This window comes from Oncorhynchus mykiss, chromosome 2, assembly GCF_057628025.1.
Source record: "Oncorhynchus mykiss isolate SJ-2025 chromosome 2, ASM5762802v1, whole genome shotgun sequence".
Lineage (NCBI taxonomy): Eukaryota > Metazoa > Chordata > Actinopteri > Salmoniformes > Salmonidae > Oncorhynchus > Oncorhynchus mykiss.
This window is the reverse complement of record NC_143023.1, coordinates 13,953,219-13,971,531: the sequence shown is the minus strand read 5'-3', so window position 1 is coordinate 13,971,531 and position 18,313 is coordinate 13,953,219. Positions and strand designations below refer to the sequence as shown.

At 43.9% G+C, this 18,313-nt stretch overlaps 1 protein-coding gene across 12 annotated transcripts in view; it reads right to left on the bottom strand.

The window, feature by feature from the left end:
- Positions 1–18,313, bottom strand: part of LOC110535632 (inversin) — a 44,044-nt gene that overhangs the window by 24,142 nt on the left and 1,589 nt on the right. For 6 of the 12 annotated variants that reach the window (XM_090189434.1, XM_036961885.2, XM_090189417.1 and 3 more), the window contains exons 2-9: positions 17,669–17,773; positions 9,299–9,398; positions 7,477–7,643; positions 4,626–4,799; positions 2,467–2,634; positions 2,038–2,218; positions 1,806–1,915; positions 1,539–1,710 (exon numbers count right to left, since the gene is read on the bottom strand). In XM_090189434.1, the coding sequence (XP_090045560.1) occupies positions 1,539–1,710; positions 1,806–1,915; positions 2,038–2,218; positions 2,467–2,634; positions 4,626–4,799; positions 7,477–7,643; positions 9,299–9,398; positions 17,669–17,671 (1,075 nt within the window). In that variant the 5' untranslated portion in view covers positions 17,672–17,773. The remainder of the gene's footprint in view (positions 1–1,538; positions 1,711–1,805; positions 1,916–2,037; positions 2,219–2,466; positions 2,635–4,625; positions 4,800–7,476; positions 7,644–9,298; positions 9,399–17,668; positions 17,774–18,313) is intronic. The other 6 variants (XM_090189413.1, XM_090189437.1, XM_090189399.1 and 3 more) reach the window with 2 other exon arrangements.

The following is an 18,313-nucleotide window of genomic DNA, read 5'->3' as shown; positions in this document are numbered from 1 at the left end:
GAGAGAGTATGTGTATCAGAGAGAGTATGTGTATCAGAGAGAGTATGTGTATCAGAGAGAGTATGTGTATCAGAGAGAGTATGTGTGTCAGAGAGAGTATGTGTGTCAGAGAGAGTATGTGTGTCAGAGAGAGTATGTGTATAAGAGAGAGTATGTGTGTCAGAGAGAGTATGTGTATCAGAGAGAGTATGTGTAACAGAGTGTATGTGTATCAGAGAGAGTATGTGTATCAGAGAGAGTATGTGTATCAGAGAGTATGTGTATCAGAGAGAGTGTGTATCAGAGAGAGTATGTGTATCAGAGAGAGTATGTGTATCAGAGAGAGTATGTGTATCAGAGAGAGTATGTGTATCAGAGAGAGTATGTGTATCAGAGAGTATGTGTATCAGAGAGAGTGTGTATCAGAGAGAGTATGTGTATCAGAGAGAGTATGTGTATCAGAGAGAGTATGTGTATCAGAGAGAGTATGTGTATCAGAGAGTATGTGTATAAGAGAGTATGTGTATCAGAGAGTATGTGTATCAGAGAGAGTGTGTATCAGAGAGAGTGTGTATCAGAGAGAGTATGTGTATAAGAGAGTATGTGTATCAGAGAGTATGTGTATCAGAGAGTATGTGTATCAGAGAGTATGTGTATAAGAGAGTATGTGTATCAGAGAGTATGTGTATCAGAGAGAGTGTGTATCAGAGAGAGTGTGTATCAGAGAGAGTATGTGTATAAGAGAGTATGTGTATCAGAGAGTATGTGTATCAGAGAGTATGTGTATCAGAGAGAGTGTGTATCAGAGAGAGTATGTGTATCAGAGAGAGTATGTGTATCAGAGAGAGTATGTGTATAAGAGAGAGTATGTGTATCAGAGAGTATGTGTATCAGAGAGAGTATGTGTATCAGAGAGTATGTGTATCAGAGAGAGTGTGTATCAGAGAGAGTATGTGTATCAGAGAGAGTATGTGTATCAGAGAGAGTATGTGTATCAGAGAGAGTATGTGTATCAGAGAGAGTATGTGTATCAGAGAGTATGTGTATCAGAGAGAGTATGTGTATCAGAGAGAGTATGTGTATCAGAGAGAGTATGTGTATCAGAGAGAGTATGTGTACATGCTCACTGGTTTTGGTCATTTTCTTAACAGTGTCAGTTATGTGTTGACATGTCTCTCTCCCCACTCGTCTCTCCGCTCCACTGCTTTCGGGGAATCCCCTGACATCTATGCCACTCTGGGGAATCCCCTGTGACATCAGACAGCCGCTGTCCTGCCACCTGCGTCAGGATGACAGAGGCTAGCATCAGTGTGTAAGTGTGTGTGTGTCATCTCTGTCTGTTTATCTCTCTGAGTAGCTCTGATGGTGACAGTGCCAGGACATTAAGATCTGGGAAACTGTGGTGAAGGCGGTGAGGGGGGTAGGGGATGAAGGGGGAGGGAGCCGGGGATGAAGGGGGAGGTGTCCTCTACCAGCCTGACCAGTCACAGCAGCTCTTGGTCTACTGCTGACTGAAACAATCCCGTGGGATTTAATAAACACATCCCAGAGTTCCTCACCAGTGCCTCCGTACTTGTCGGCCATGTTGATGTCGATGTGAGGCGTGAGTGTCAGCATGGTGCGTATGACATCATCGCTTCCTTTCCCAGCAGCCCACATGAACGCTGTGCGGCCCTCCAGATCTGGCTCGTCTTTCACAGAGGGGTGGGACAGAAACACACCCACCGTCTCCTACGCACGCACACACACACACACACACACATGAGTCACTGATATAAGGTGAAATGTGCGCGTGTGTGCATGTGTGTGTGTGTGTGTCTACGTACAGCGTAGTTGCTCTGAGCTCCATAGTGTAGAGGTGTGGCCCCATGGCTGTCTGAGGGAATGGTGCCTGACGTGTTCCTCTCCAACAACAAGTGCACTATCTTGGCATGTCCTGAAACACACATCAACATATCCAGGTTCAGCTCGGGTTGCCCCCCCTCCGGTACAGTATCTGGACCAGTGATGGAACCACATTCTGATGACAGGATCCACATTGTAAACACAGTCTCTTACCCAGCAGTGCAGCCCAGTGCAGCGGGGTTCTGAACAGGTTGTCGTACGCCGTGACGCTGCAGCCTTCATACGATGTCAGCACCTCCACCACTGCCTCGTTGCCGTCGGCAACAGCAAAGTGCAAAGGCGTGCGCCCCTCATAGTCCTGCCAGTTCAACAGAGACTCGGTAGGAGCCGCCTCCTACGCGCACACACACACACACACCTCATTTACATCAGTAAGCAGAGGATGGTGTGTGTAAGGATGACATTCTCACTGGATACTGTGTGTGGTGTGTGTGTGGTGTGTGTGTGTGTGTGTGTGTGTGTGTGTGTGTGTGTGTGTGTGTGTGTGTGTGTGTGTGTGTGTGTGTGTGTGTGTGTGTGTGTGTGTGTGTGTGTGTGTGTGTGTGTGTGCGTGTGTGTGTGTGTGTGTGTGTGTGTCTGTACCAGTATGCAGCGGACGGTGTGTATAGCGGTGTGCTCCTGGCTGTGTGCAGCCCAGTGTAGGGGGATCTTGCCCTCACTGTCTGGGATGCCAATGTTGGAGTCGTGTTTGATGAGCAGTCTGACGTGCTCTGGCCTGTTATAGAACGCTGACCAGTGGAGCGCAGTCTGCTGCAGGGGGAGAGGGGGGAGGGGTGACAGACACTATTGTAATAATAATTTTGGGCCCAATACTGGCCCAACCCTCTAACCTCCAGGCTCTAACCTCCAGGCTATTTGCCCTAGAAATAACAGTGATCTAAATCAAAGAGCCCTAGAACATATTCTACAGAAACACACAAAGCCTGATGATTTAACATGACAGTAACAGTGACAATAACAGTGACAGTAATAATGACTGTAACAGTGACAGTAACAATGACTGTAATAGTGACAGTGACATGACAGTGACAATAACAGTGACAGTAATAATGACTGTAACAGTGACAGTAACAATGACAGTAACAGTGACAGTAATAATGACAGTAACAGTAATAATGATTGTAACAATGACTGTAACAGTGACAGTGACAGTAACAATGACTGTAACAGTGACAGTAACAGTAACAATGACTGTGACAGTAACAGTAACAATGACTGTAATAGTGACAGTAACAGTGGTAATGACTGTAACAGTGACAGTGATAGCAACAGTGACAATAACAGTGACAGTGATAATAAAAGTGACAGTAACAGTGACAGTCACAGTGACAGTAACAGTGATAGTGATATTAAAAGTGACAGTAACAGTGACAGTAACAATGACAGTAACAATGACTGTAACAGTGACAGTGACATTGACAGTAACAGTAACAATGACTGTAACAGTGACAATGACTGTAACAGTGACAGTAACAGTAACAATGACTGTGACAGTAACAATGACTGTAATAGTGACAGTAACAGTAACAATGACTGTAACAGTGACAGTGACAGTAACAGTAACAGTAACAATGACTGTAACAGTGACAATGACTGTAACAGTGACAGTAACAGTAACAATGACTGTGACAGTAACAGTAACAATAACTGTAACAGTGACAGTAACAGTAACAATGACTGTAACAGTGACAGTAACAGTAACAATGACTGTGACAGTAACAGTAACAATGACTGTAATAGTGACAGTAACAGTGGTAATGACTGTAACAGTGACAGTGACAGCAACAGTGACAATAACAGTGACAGTGATAATAAAAGGGACAGTAACAGTGACAGTAACAGTACCAATGACTGTAACAATGATTGTAACAATGACTGTAACAGTGACAATGACTGTAACAGTGACAGTAACAATTACTGTAACAGTAACAGTAACAATGACTGTAACAGTGACAGTAACAATGACTGTGACAGTAACAGTAACAATGACTGTAATAGTGACAGTAACAGTGGTAATGACTGTAACAGTGACAGTGATAGCAACAGTGACAGTAACAATGACTGTAACAGTGACAGTAACAGCAACAATGACTGTAATAGTGACAGTAACAGTGGTAATGACAGCAACAGTGACAATAACAGTGACAGTGATAATACAAGTGATAGTAACAGTGACAATGATAATAAAAGTGACAGTAACAGTGACAGTAACAGTGATAATAAAAGTGACAGTAAAAGTGACAGTAACAGTGACAGTGATAATAAAAGTGACAGTAAAAGTGACAGTAACAGTGACAGTGATAATAAAAGTGACAGTAACAGTGACAGTAACAGTGACAGTGATAATAAAAGTGACAGTAACAGAGACAGTATGCTATAACAGAGATATCACCTCCTCTATTGTTGTTAGAGATCTATTCTGGGACATACTGAAACCAGTGTCATCTGACATGCTGATGATGCATATTGGATTATTACAGAACTAACAGACAGATAGACATCATCGCTACAGACAGAGGGGGTCTGTGTGTGTGTGCGTGCGTGTAGAATGTATTTGGCACAACTGTCTGCCTTGAAGAGTCAGGACAAAGCAGCCAATTGTCATGTGTGTGTGTCTCTGGATTGCGCAGAACTCCACGTGAACTCTAATTCAGTCAATCAAATCAAAGAGCCGGGACAGTTCCATAACAAGTATGTTTGATAGAACTATTACCCAACTTTGTAAACAGTGTGTGTGGTACCTTGTTCTTGTCCTGTGTATCCACCTCTCCAGGTCCTATGTGTTTGAGCAGCAAGGCCAGGGGTTTGGGGGAGGGGTGACGGGTCGCCAGGTGGAGGGGTGTTACCTCCTCTAGATCCTTCTGCAGCAAATCAGCACGACGCGACAGGAGCAGCTTCAGAAACCGCACGTTCCCCTGGAGCACACACACACACACTCTCTCTATGGTGTCTTATCCAAATCCATCATCATCCATCTGTCCTTTCCTATTGGTTCTCAGACTCTCTCCTCTCTCTTCTCTCTTCTCTGTTCTTTCCTATTGGTTCTCAGACTCTCTCCTCTCTCTTCTCTCTTCTCTGTTCTTTCCTATTGGTTCTCAGACTCTCTCCTCTCTCTTCTCTCTTCTTTCCTATTGGTTCTCACTCTCTCCTCTCTCTTCTCTGTTCTCTTATCTTTCCTATTGGTTCTCAGACTCTCTCCTCTCTGTTCTTTCCTATTGGTTCTCAGACTCTCTCCTATCTATTCCTTCCTGTTGGTTCTCAGACTCTCTCCTATCTATTCCTTCCTGTTGGTTCTCAGACTCTCTCCTCTCTGTTCTTTCCTATTGGTTCTCAGACTCTCTCCTATCTATTCCTTCCTATTGGTTCTCAGACTCTCTCCTCTCTGTTCTTTCCTATTGGTTCTCAGACTCTCTCCTCTCTGTTCTTTCCTGTTGGTTCTCAGACTCTCTCCTCTCTGTTCTTTCCTGTTGGTTCTCAGACTGTCTCCTATCTATTCCTTCCAGCCTCATCGTTTGACAGATCTATCTGCTGACTGAGCATGCATGTGAGAGTATGTGTGAGCTTTGAAAAAGTGTGTGTGTGTGTGTGTGTGTGTGTATGTATATATGTGTGTGCACGTGCAAATGTGTGTCCATATAGGCCTGTATGTGTGTGTGTGTGTGTGTGTATATGAGTGTGTGTGAGTGTGTGTGCGCGTGTGTGTACATATGGTCTATCCTCCTATTCTCAGTCCAATTAGATCAGTAATCCCAGAAGTCTCTCCCTGTCTCAGCTAGATATTGATCAGGTGTCAGAGAGAGAGAGGGCCTCCCATCACCCCACACACATTAGAATTAGAGTGTGTGTGTGTTAGAGTGTGTGTGAGCACCCTCCTCCACCCCTCCTCACCTGCCCTGACAGCAACCCCCCACAAGGTTAATAAACACTTTCTATAGAGATATTACTGCTCACACAGCCCAGTCTTTTATTTCATTTTCTAGATTTAGATATATTTTTTTAGGAACTCAGTCGGGGTCTCAACTTACTGTTGAGAGTTAGAATAGTAGAATACTCAAGGTGACATTTTGAAACTTGGTTGTGCATCAGCAGTTATTCTCTTGTTATATCAGTCACTGATAGTCACTCAATTAGCCAAGTCAGCTAAAACATTTTATATGGTAAGTTAGTCTTGTGGCCAGCTATCTAAACCTGATATCATGGTGGAATTACTGACCGGGGGAAATGAGCTTTAAAACAGAACATGTTTCTCTCTGCCCCAGGGAAAAATGTGTAGAATTGCATGAAATGAGTTGTAGAACTGCAACATCTTTTCTCCGAGCCACAGCAAAATGTGCAGTATTGCAGCAAACTTGCTTTAAAACTTAATTTACTCTATGCCCCATGGCAAAATGTGTAGAATTGCAGGAATTTAACTCTGAAGTGTTCACTGTCAAGACGAGGGTGTTTATAATGTTTAGCTCACAGAGTACAACATTTCGCTCAGATTTTTTGTGGCTCCCACCTTCATCAAAGTTGCCGATCCCCTTGTCTAGTTCTTAACAGCCGCCCTGAGGGTGTCTGTCTGTCACCACTGGGGGGCACTACCTTCTCACCTAAGCTACCAGTATATGATATACACTGAGTATACCAAACATTATGAACACCTTCCTAAAATTGAGTTGCCCCAATCTATGTCTCAATTGTCTCAAGGCTTAAAAATCCTTCTTTAACCTGTCTCCTCCTCTTCATCTACACGGACAGAAGTGGATTTAACAAGTGACATCAATAAGGGATCATAGCTTTCACCTGGATTCACCTGGTCAGTCTATGTCATGGAAAGAGCAGGTGTTCTTAATGTTTTGTATAGTCAGTGTAGAGAGGCTCTAGAATACCCTGGAATCAGGATTCTAAAGGATCAATTAGTGTTCTACAGGTTAACTCAGTGTTCTGATGGTTCCACTACTGTTCTAGTGTTTCCTTTAGTGTTCTACAGGTTAACTCATTGATCTGATGGTTCCACTACTGTTCTAGTGTTTCCTTTAGTGTTCTACAGGTTAACTCAATGTTCTGATGGTTCCACTACTGTTCTAGTGTTTCCTTTAGTGTTCTACAGGTTAACTCAATGTTCTGATGGTTCCACTACTGTTCTAGTGTTTCCTTTAGTGTTCTACAGGTTAACTCAGTGATCTGATGGTTCCACTACTGTTCTAGTGTTTCCTTTAGTGTTCTACAGGTTAACTCAATGTTCTGATGGTTCCACTACTGTTCTAGTGTTTCCCTTAGTGTTCTACAGGTTAACTCAGTGTTCTGATGGTTCCACTACTGTTCTAGTGGTTCCTTTAGTGGTTCCAGGTTAACTCAGTGTTCTGATGGTTCCAATACTGTTCTAGTGTTTCCTTTAGTGGTTCCAGGTTGACTCAGTGTTTTGATGGTTCCACTACTGTTCTAGTGTTTCCTTTAGTGTTCTACAGGTTAACTCAGTGTTCTGATGGTTCCACTACTGTTCTAGTGTTTCCTTTAGTGTTCTACAGGTTAACTCAGTGTTCTGATGGTTCCACTACTGTTCTAGTGTTTCCTTTAGTGGTTCCAGGTTGACTCAGTGTTGTAGTGTACCTTCTGTGCTGCCAGGTGCAGGGCAGTACGTTGGCTATGGTCAGTCTTGTTAACAGAGGCTCCCGTCTTCAGCAGTGTCTCAGCACAGTCCAGACGGTCAGCCAGGACACAGTACATCAGTGGGGTACGCCCAAACTGGTCCTCACGGTCACGCAGGGAGGGATCCACTACACACAGTGGGTCAGGGGTTAAAGGTCAGGGGACAGGGGAAAGTGTGTGTGTACAGTGGGGCAAAAAAGTATTTAGTCAGCCACCAATTGTGCAAGTTCTCCCACTTAAAAAGATGAGAGAGGCCTCTAATTTTCATCATAGGTACACTTAAACTAAAACAGACAAAATGAGGAAAAAAATTCCAGAAAATCACATTTTAGGATTTTTAATTAATTTATCTACAAATTATGTGGAAAATCAGTATTTGGTCAATAACAAAAGTTTATCTCAATACTTTGTTATATACCCTTTGTTGGCAATTACAAAGGTCAAACGTTTTCTGTAAGTCTTCACAAGGTTTTCACACACTGTTGCTGGAATTTTGGCCCATACCTCAATGCAGATCTCCTCTAGCGCAGTGATGTTTTGGGGCTGTTGCTGGGCAACACAGACTTTCAACTCCCTCCAAAGATTTTCTATGGGGTTGAGATCTGGAGACTGGCTAGGCCACTCCAGGACCTTGAAATGCTTCTTACAAAGCCACTCCTTCGTTGCCCGGGTGGTGTGTTTGGGATCATTGTCATGCTGAAAGACCCAGCCACGTTTCATCTTCAATGCCCTTGCTGATGGAAGGAGGTTTTCACTCAAAATCTCACAATACATGGCCCCATTCATTCCTTCCTTTACACGGATCAGTCGTCCTGGTCCCATTGCAGAAAAACAGCCCCAAAGCATGATGTTTCCACCCCCATGCTTCACAGTAGGTATGGTGTTCTTTGGATGCAACTCAGCATTCTTTGTCCTCCAAACACGACGAGTTTAGTTTTTACCAAAAAGTTATATTTTGGTTTCATCTGACCATATGACATTCTCCCAATCTTCTTCTGGATCATCTAAATGCTCTCTAGCAAACTTCAGACGGGCCTGGACATGTACTGGCTTAAGCTTCTGGTACTTCACTTCTGGTACTGCAGGATTTGAGTCCCTGGCGGCGTAGTGTGTTACTGATGGTAGGCTTTGTTACTTTGGTCCCAGCTCTCTGCAGGTCATTCACTAGGTCCCCCCGTGTGGTTCTGGGATTTTTGCTCACCGTTCTTGTGATCATTTTGACCCCACGGGGTGAGATCTTGCGTGGAGCCCCAGATCGAGGGAGATTATCAGTGGTCTTGTATGTCTTCCATTTCCTAATAATTGGTCCCACAGTTGATTTTTTCAAACCAAGCTGCTTACCTATTGCAGATTCAGTCTTCCCAGCCTGGTCTACAATTTTTGTTTCTGGTGTCCTTTGACAGCTCTTTGGTCTTGGCCATAGTGGAGTTTGGAGTGTGACTGTTTGAGGTTGTGGACAGGTGTCTTTTATACTGATAACAAGTTCAAACAGGTGCCATTAATACAGGTAACGAGTAGAGGACAGAGGAGCCTCTTAAAGAAGGTCTGTGAGAGCCAGAAATCTTGCTTGTTTGTAGGTGACCAAATACTTATTTTCCACCATAATTTGCAAATAAATTCATAAAAAATCCTACAATGTGATTTTCTGGATTTCTTTCTCTCATTTTATCTGTCATAGTTGAAGTGTATCTATGATGAAAATTACAGGCCTCTCTCATCTTTTTAAGTGGGAGAACTTGCACAATTGGTGACTGACTAAATATTTTTTTGCGTATAATAATACCTGTGATGATTCTGAGGAGGACGCTCCGGTCTCCATTGACGGCGGCTGCGTGGACCTGGGAGCCCAGAGGGGCGGGGTTTGGGGGTGAAGGGTCAGATGCCTACAACACATATAGTCCAGTCAGAGCCAGACACACACCTGGCCATACAGGTAAACACACTTGCTGTGCATGTGTTAATACAGGCTGATAGTGTGTGTGTGTGTGTGTGTGTGTGAGCCCCTGCAGTGGGAGTTAAATCTCTTCCTGCCCTCACTTAACCAGACAGGAAGCAGCTGGGGGGATCCCCGACAGGGAGTGGGGGGTTCTCTGCTCATGTCTTTTCATAACTCATCAATACTGCAGAACGCCTGTGTGTGTGTGTGTGTGTGTGTGTGTGTGTATGTGTATATGTGTGTGTGTGTGTGTGTGTGTGTGCGATGGTTAGCCCAGGGGGCCCAAAGTACAAAATCTATTACTTCCCCTAACCAACTCAATTCATTAACCATGAGAAGGCCCATTCAAGGCAGGGATCATAACAGTGCAGCTATGCAGTCAAAGATCTGTTGCATTACAAACTGAACATTGAGGAAGTTGTCCGGACACCTTTTTGCTCCATCCTGCCAACCCTGGTCCTGGGAAGCTAGTGAGAGGAAGAGGTTGGGGGGGTACTATGCCCCCTTCACCCCGTCATTGCACCCTCATCGTAAAATGCAGACACTGCGTGCTGCACGGCAATTACCCATCATGTACAGTGCTTTCTCACGCTTTGCCAAGTAGCCTTGCTCCGACACAGGGGGTAATAGAGGTTACTTACTGTGGAGGGTGTGTGTGAGATATGAAGTGTATCTGCAGGTACTGTGTGTGTGTGTGTGTGTGTGTGTGTGTGTGTGTGTGTGTGTGTGTGTGTGTGTGTGTGTGTGTGTGTGTGTGTGTGTGTGTGTGTGTGTGTGCCATATCGTGGGAAGTGATTTTCCGTGACAGAAAGTTTTTATGGGGGCTTCACTGGGATCCACCACAAACTCCCATAATTTCCTAATTTCCAAGGATCAAACACACACACACACACACACACACACACAAAGTAGACTGACACAATGCATACGAACACAACACAGATACTTAATGAATGCTAATATGTAACACATGCTGTGGTCGTACAGATGCCATCTGGCAGCACCTTCAAACAAAACATTCTATTAACAGGAGTAATATCCTTCTGTGACTGCTGCTAACTACCCCCCTCCACCCCCCTGCCCACACACACACACACACACACACACACACACACTTCTGAAAAAGTTGGATTCCAACAAAGCATGACAGGAAAAACATGGTGTTCTGTACAGAATTGAGGAAGTTATTAATTCAGCCATTCATCAGTGGTACTGAAGAGTCAACCTGTAGATTAGCATGCAGACAACACACGGTGGAATGCATCGACCAGGTTCACTCACACCGTCATTATTTAGGCCCAGTCTTTATTCAGTATTATATTGGAGGATTTCAATGCAACAGAAACCCCCGCACAACCTTTCAGAGACACTGCGGGAGCATTAGACAGAGTACACACACTCCTCCAAAAACACACATACAGAAAACACACACATATTCAGGAGAGACAGGGAACACACACCAGGTCTCTGCTGGGACAGAGTGAATAGCAACCGCTGAGACATACAAACAGAGACACGGAATCAAAGTATATATATGTGTGTGTGTGTGTGTGAGTGTGCGTGTACATGCGTGTGTAGGCGTCTGGTTTGATGGAGGACAGAGCTGAGGCATGCTGGGTAAGCAATGGGGGGCGGAGCCTGAAGCCTTTCTTGATGTTTTTCCTTTTTGGTGACACACACACACTTTGGCGACACACATACATACATACACATTCTGAGGATCAAACTGTAATAAAACCACCCTACACCCATTCCTGAAATTGAAATGTAGGTTTTAACCTGAATGCAATATTCATTCAATTCAGTTTCAAATCATGAAGTTCAATTTATTAATTCAATGATTCAATTTGAGCATTATAAATTCAAAAATATTTATTCAATGTCATTATACAAATGCGAAAATATTGAATTCAAATACAGTTTCAATCGCTCCATATTAAAAACCGACCCACCCACCCACCTGTGTGTGTGTGTGTGTGTGTGTGTGTGTGTGTGTGTGTGTGTGTGTGTGTGTGTGTGTGTGTGTGTGTGTGTGTGTGATCTGATAGCAGGGCAGACCTGAGGGACTTCAATGTAGTTTTGATAGACAGGTAAAGAGGCGGGAGGAGCGATAATATCAGCCAATAGGGACTCCCTGTCTCCTCGCACAGTCTCTGGGGCACTTCCTGGTTCCCCAAAGACCAATAAGCTGCTCTCACTCGGCTGGGGGTCGGGCCTTGGGGCGCAACACAGCCAATCACCAGGGAGAGAGAGCTGAGTGACACATAGTACCCATGGTGCACCCTGACAAATGAGCCCCCAGGGCCGGGAGCAAATCACAAGGGAGGGTAATGCAATTAGGTGGGACTACAGCTGTCAATCAGACCACTACTGGGGTCAGAGAGTTGCGCCTGTGGATAACACACCACAGCACGGGGTTACACAGATGCGCACGCTCGCGGGTGCGTGCACGCACACACACAGATTCGAGAGCCTTCTCAAGGGGATTCTCAACATTAAACATCCTGAGGCAGAGAGACTGTGCATAAAAAAGTGTGTGTGTGTGTGTGTGTGAGGGGGTCGTTTCACTCTATCTCTCCTGAGGGGTGAGGAGGTGGAGAAGTGGGAGGGAGATAGGTGAGTGGTATGTGTGAGACCGTCTAGGGACATTGATATTGACTGTGTTGTCTCTAAGGGCTCACACCTGAGAGTGAATGTACATGTATGCGTGTGTGTTCTGAGTGCTGGTATCCATTGGGGGGTCGGTGTTGTTTGTGTTTCTAGCCTGAAAGCTCAGAAGGGGAGGGGGTTGGGGTGTAGAGGTTTGAGGGGGGGGGGGGTGTAGAGGTTTGGAGGGGTAGGGGTAGAGGTTTGGATGGGTAGAGGTTTGGAGGGGGAGGAAAAGGAGGGGGTGTAGAGATTTGGGTGGGTGTAGAGGTTTGGAGGGGTAGGGGTAGAGGTTTGGAGGGGGAGGAAAAGGAGGGGGTGTAGAGATTTGGGTGGGTGTAGAGGTTTGGAGGGGTAGGGGTAGGTTTGGAGGGGGAAGAAAAGGAGGGTGGGGTGGGGGGGGGGGGGGGGGGGGGGGGGTGTTACACTGGCTCACATCACACTATTCAAAAACACACTGCTCTCCTCTGAGGAACTCATCAAACACCACCACCATCATCACCTCCACCATCATCATCATCACACAGACTTAGTTTGCAGAAATAGGTGTGATTGGTGCAGTTTCAGGCCATGTGGAGTCGAGCGATGTGGGTGCTGGAGATGGGGGTGTGAGTAGGTGTGTCTGGGCAGGTGTGATGTCCTTGATGTTTGTGTGCATCTGTATGCTGTATGTGGATTATTGTTAAAAATTATATATATAATCGTACAAAAAATACATAGGTGTGATTTTGACTGGCATGTTATGGAGCCTCTGGTGATATCTGATCTGTTGTTTGTGTTTCTAAAGGCTTATCTCTGCCTCATTAGCTAGTGATATTATACCAGAACATTCCACTGAGTCAATACCATTCTGCACCACAAGACACTAACCTCACACTCTGTGTGTGTTTATGTGTGATTATGTGGTTGGGCTGTGTGTCTGTGTGACTAATCTACATGTCTGTGAGCAGGTCGATGTCTCACTGACTGGCAGTCTGTCAGCTGTATTGAAGATTAATCAGAGCCATCGACAGCAATAACACCCCGGCTGTGTCTCATATCACACCCTGGTTATTCCACATGTATTGCACTACTTTTAACAAGAGCAAGACGTGGAGCCTGAACTAGCAGACTGTGTGTGAAAAATGGTAGTTTTGTATTACATTGTTATTGATTACTGCATTGTTGGGGTTCACCTCCTTGCGAGAAAGACATTTTGACTGTACTTGTGTATGTGACATTAAACTCTAAACTTGGTACTATTTGATCAGGCCAGGACCCCCCCCCCCCCCCCCCCCATGGCGTAATAATAGTGAGGTCTAAGCCCTGCCACTGGGTCTGTGGGTGGTACCACTCAGGGAGTAACACAGGGGGAGGGTTGCTGTGACAATCACCCATTATATCACTAATGAGACAGCCCCTGGAGAGAGAGAGAAGCGAGAGAAAGAAAGAGATAGAAGAGAGAGAGAGATCTCCCTTTCCCCTCTGGCCCCTCTACTCTCCTCCTCCCCCCTCAGAGTCTAATTGGCTAAAACTGTGATCTAATTAAATGTCCAATTAGGGTGCAGAGAGCCGTGCCCGCCGGCGAATCAGAGCACAGGGACATAATCAGCTGGAAAAACAAACAAAAAATCAATGAGAGAAAAAATAGATTGAGAAAGATGTAGAGATGGAATGAAGAGAACAGCATGTGACAGGGATGACTCTGAGTATACAGAGAGTTGGGATAGACTAAGGTTGAATATTATCCCAGTATTTTACAAATGTTCCATCCTGAGAATAAATCACCTTTCTCCCGGGTAACCCGGTATTTCCCGCCAAAACCAGAAGTGTCATTCTAAAGCATATAAAACCATCGGACAGAATGATGTGCTATTCTAAAGGTCAAATTATATACAGCCGTGTCTGACAACAATCAGATTAGTTTCCAACACCTCCAGGACCAACTCATCAAAAAGCCCCCACCCCATGGCCAAACAATTAAAATGAGTCCGATGTGCTCCTTATAGCACACAGGGTAAAAAGGAGCAGGGCCCGGGGGCAGGACATCTTAAATATACCGTATCTGGATTAGCTTGGATCCACATGAATATTCAAGCTAGATGCTACCTGAACAAGATGAGCCTTACATTAAAGAAATGTTATGAGTCCTACACTAAAGATCTTTTATGAGCCCAAGCCCAAAAAAGCCCAAATGATCATGCCGTTATCCAATACATATGATAGGCTATACCGCACATTACACTCTACAGAAAAACAGAAAAGCCCATAGATGTATGCTCTCTTGGGGAAATAAAGGAAACAAGCTCCAGTAATATTTTTGAGTGTGGACTGTATTTATGTACTGTATTGTATAATGGACTGAAATTACACAACTCTTTCAAACCATGAAGAACACGCAATGCTAGTGCAGGACATGCAGCCTACAAATGTATAGGCTAGAGAATGTATTTACATTTTGAGTAATAATAGGGCCTATTTTAGATATTTATAATTAGTAGGCTGATGCATTAACTTTTCATAATATTTCCCCACATTTTGTGCGTATTAGGCTACCTCCTCCTTTCTCGATTGTTGCTTCATTCCTTCCTCGCTCTCAACAGTTAAATGAAATACGTTTTGTTGTCCTTATCTTCATTATTGTAATGACATGTTTGAATAATATAGTAGACTACCAGAGAAGGATTACAGTGCATTGCGAAAGTATTCGCCCCCCCCTTGAACTTTGCGACCTTTTGCCACATTTCAGGCTTCAAACATAAAGATATAAAACTGTATTTTTTTGTGAAGAATCAACAACAAGTGGGACACAATCATGAAGTGGAACGACATTTATTGGATATTTCAAACTTTTTTAACAAATCAAAAACTGAAAAATTGGGCGTGCAAAATTATTCAGCTCCTTTACTTTCAGTGCAGCAAACTCTCTCCAGAAGTTCAGTGAGGATCTCTGAATGATCCAATGTTGACCTAAATGACTAATGATGATAAATACAATCCACCTGTGTGTAATCAAGTCTCCATATAAATGCACCTGCACTGTGATAGTCTCAGAGGTCCGTTAAAAGCGCAGAGAGCCTCATGAAGAACAAGGAACACACCAGGCAGGTCCGAGATACTGTTGTGAAGAAGTTTAAAGCCGGATTTGGATACAAAAAGATTTCCCAAGCTTTAAACATCCCAAGGAGCACTGTGCAAGCGATAATATTGAAATGGAAGGAGTATCAGACCACTGCAAATCTACCAAGACCTGGCCGTCCCTCTAAACTTTTAGCTCATACAAGGAGAAGACTGATCAGAGATGCAGCCAAGAGGCCCATGATCACTCTGGATGAACTGCAGAGATCTACAGCTGAGGTGGGAGACTCTGTCCATAGGACAACAATCAGTCGTATATTGCACAAATCTGGCCTTTATGGAAGAGTGGCAAGAAGAAAGCCATTTCTTAAAGATATCCATAAAAAGTGTTGTTTAAAGTTTGCCACAAGCCACCTGGGAGACACACCAAACATGTGGAAGAAGGTGCTCTGGTCAGATTAAACCAAAATTGAACTTTTTGGCAACAATGCAAAACGTTATGTTTGGCGTAAAAGCAACACAGCTCATCACCCTGAACACACCATCCCCACTGTCAAACATGGTGGTGAAAGCATCATGGTTTGGGCCTGCTTTTCTTCAGCAGGGACAGGGAAGATGGTTAAAATTGATGGGAAGATGGATGGAGCCAAATACAGGACCATTCTGGAAGAAAACCTGATGGAGTCTGCAAAAGACATGAGACTGGGACGGATATTTGTCTTCCAACAAGACAATGATCCAAAACATAAAGCAAAATCTACAATGGAATGGTTCAAAAAGGTTAGAATGGCCATGTCAAAGTCCAGACCTGAATCCAATTGAGAATCTGTGGAAAGAACTGAAAACTGCTGTTCACAAATGCTCTCCATCCAACCTCACTGAGCTCGAGCTGATTTGCAAGGAGGAATGGGAAAAAATGTCAGTCTCTCGATGTGCAAAACTGATAGAGACATACCCCAAGCGACTTACAGCTGTAATCACAGCAAAAGGTGGCGCTACAAAGTATTAACTTAAGGGGGCTGAATAATTTTGCACGCCCAATTTTTCAGTTTTTGATTTGTTAAAAAAGTTTGAAATATCCAATAAATGTCGTTCCACTTCATGATTGTGTCCCACTTGTTGTTGATTCTTCACAAAAAAATACAGTTTTATATCTTTATGTTTGAAGCCTGAAATGTGGCAAAAGGTCGCAAAGTTCAAGGGGGCCGAATACTTTCGCAATGCACTGTACATGCGGCTTTCATTTCACTAGGATTGAATGGTAATGGGTCTGAATAAATAACTGCTTTAGCCTATCACCATCGTGCGTTCTCTTCCTTCTATTTAACATTCAGCAAACAAGAGCAAGCTTGCATCCCTCTTAGAATAGTCTCTTAGTATAAGTAATGCTGGAAAAAATGGCCAACAAGCTTTTCTAGTTTTTCCTGGGACTCCACAAAAGTTAAGAAGGGGAGAGGCCAGAGGAGAGCAGCTGTGTAATTGCCTAAGAGAATGGTGAACTGTCCAACAATCTTGAGGACGATCTATTTTGGATGCAATTTGAATGGAATTGATTGAAAGAGATAAAGACTTTAACAAAGAGTGCTCACTTCCGCACTGATTTAAAGCAAAGATATTCGAGTGATAACTGTTTTAAAATTCTGCAGCTACAAAAAAAAATATGTTTATCTATACAATAAGGTGACCCCGAAAGCCAGATGGAGATGTGTAAATTAGCAACACATTCATATTAATCTATCATTCAGATGTATTAGGTCTAATATTACTGTACCATAGGCTATGTTGAAGCAAATTTCCTTCTCTCAAGAAAAAAAGTTACAGCTGATGAGATGATACATGCATTCATTATGAACTGTGCTCCATACAGCGCTGCCCCCACCCTGAGCGTTAATTATTGATCATGCAGATAGGAGAGCACAGAAAGCCGTAGATAAGCCAGATTTAGACACTGCATATAATTTAACAGTTCCATTTCACATAGTGCTGTTCATATAAATAATGTATTCAAATTTACCGGTTTCTCACAGTTTTTTATCCCGGGAAATGGGAGTGGGTATGGGTGGGAAATCTCAGTAACCCGGTTCCTGCTATTAAACCCGAGTATAGACATGAGAAGATCTGCTTATAAAACATTATTAATAGTTCAGCTATTACTGTAAGCACACACACACACCTGTCTCCATCTATGAGCTGCTGACACAATGGGAAGTGGGAACCCCCTATGGACAGCTTTACCACATCAAATATTAATGCTGGGATTCAATTCAACATTTAATCTACTTAACAATTATGAAATACACACACACACCGCACACAGTCAGTGTCACACACACACACACACACATACACACACACACACACATACACACACACACACACACACACACAGGCAATGACAAACATGGTTATACATGACCCCTTAGACAGTAGTGAGAAGGATAACACTATGGTCACATTAGAATTAATCATTGAGAGGGGGATGTATGTGCTGGTGTGTGTGTTTTGGACTCTTACCATGGCAGTGCTAGGGGGAGGCCTCAGCAGATGTTCCCCAGCTCAGTGCATCCTTGGTGGGCTTGGCTGCACATCCAGGTCCCCTGCCTGCCCTGATCCTGGATCCTACAGAGAGAGAGAGAGAGGATCTCTCACACTGAGACCTGCCCACCTGCTCACAGCAACGCTGCCAACATACACAGACACCCTGCCCGCGCTATGCCAACTACTGTGCTCTATGATAGACTTGGTTAGAGCAGGAAGAGCGGAGGGAGAAATGGACAGAGACAAAGAGAGACAAGGTGATAGATAGATAGATAGATAGAGATAGATAGGACACTCTCTGCTACATCACAACTGCTCAGACACAGAGTCCATGTCTTTCTATCCCACGAGTCTCTTGTCTGTCCACTTCCCATCCAAACAACAGAGGCAGCGCATACTAAGCTACTCTGCGAATTACATTTTTTGTATCAAGCAGTGTCTGTTACATGTATGTTGTTACACCCCTTACAAAAAAAATATTTCAGTTTACAAATTGCTGTTAAAGAGCAGTAACTACAGCCGACTGTGGTATTTTGGACGCTGCACTCTGACTGTTGGTTTTAGGACAGAACATCGGGAGTCTGTCTACTGGATACACAGTCTACCGTTGTTCTGTCCCAA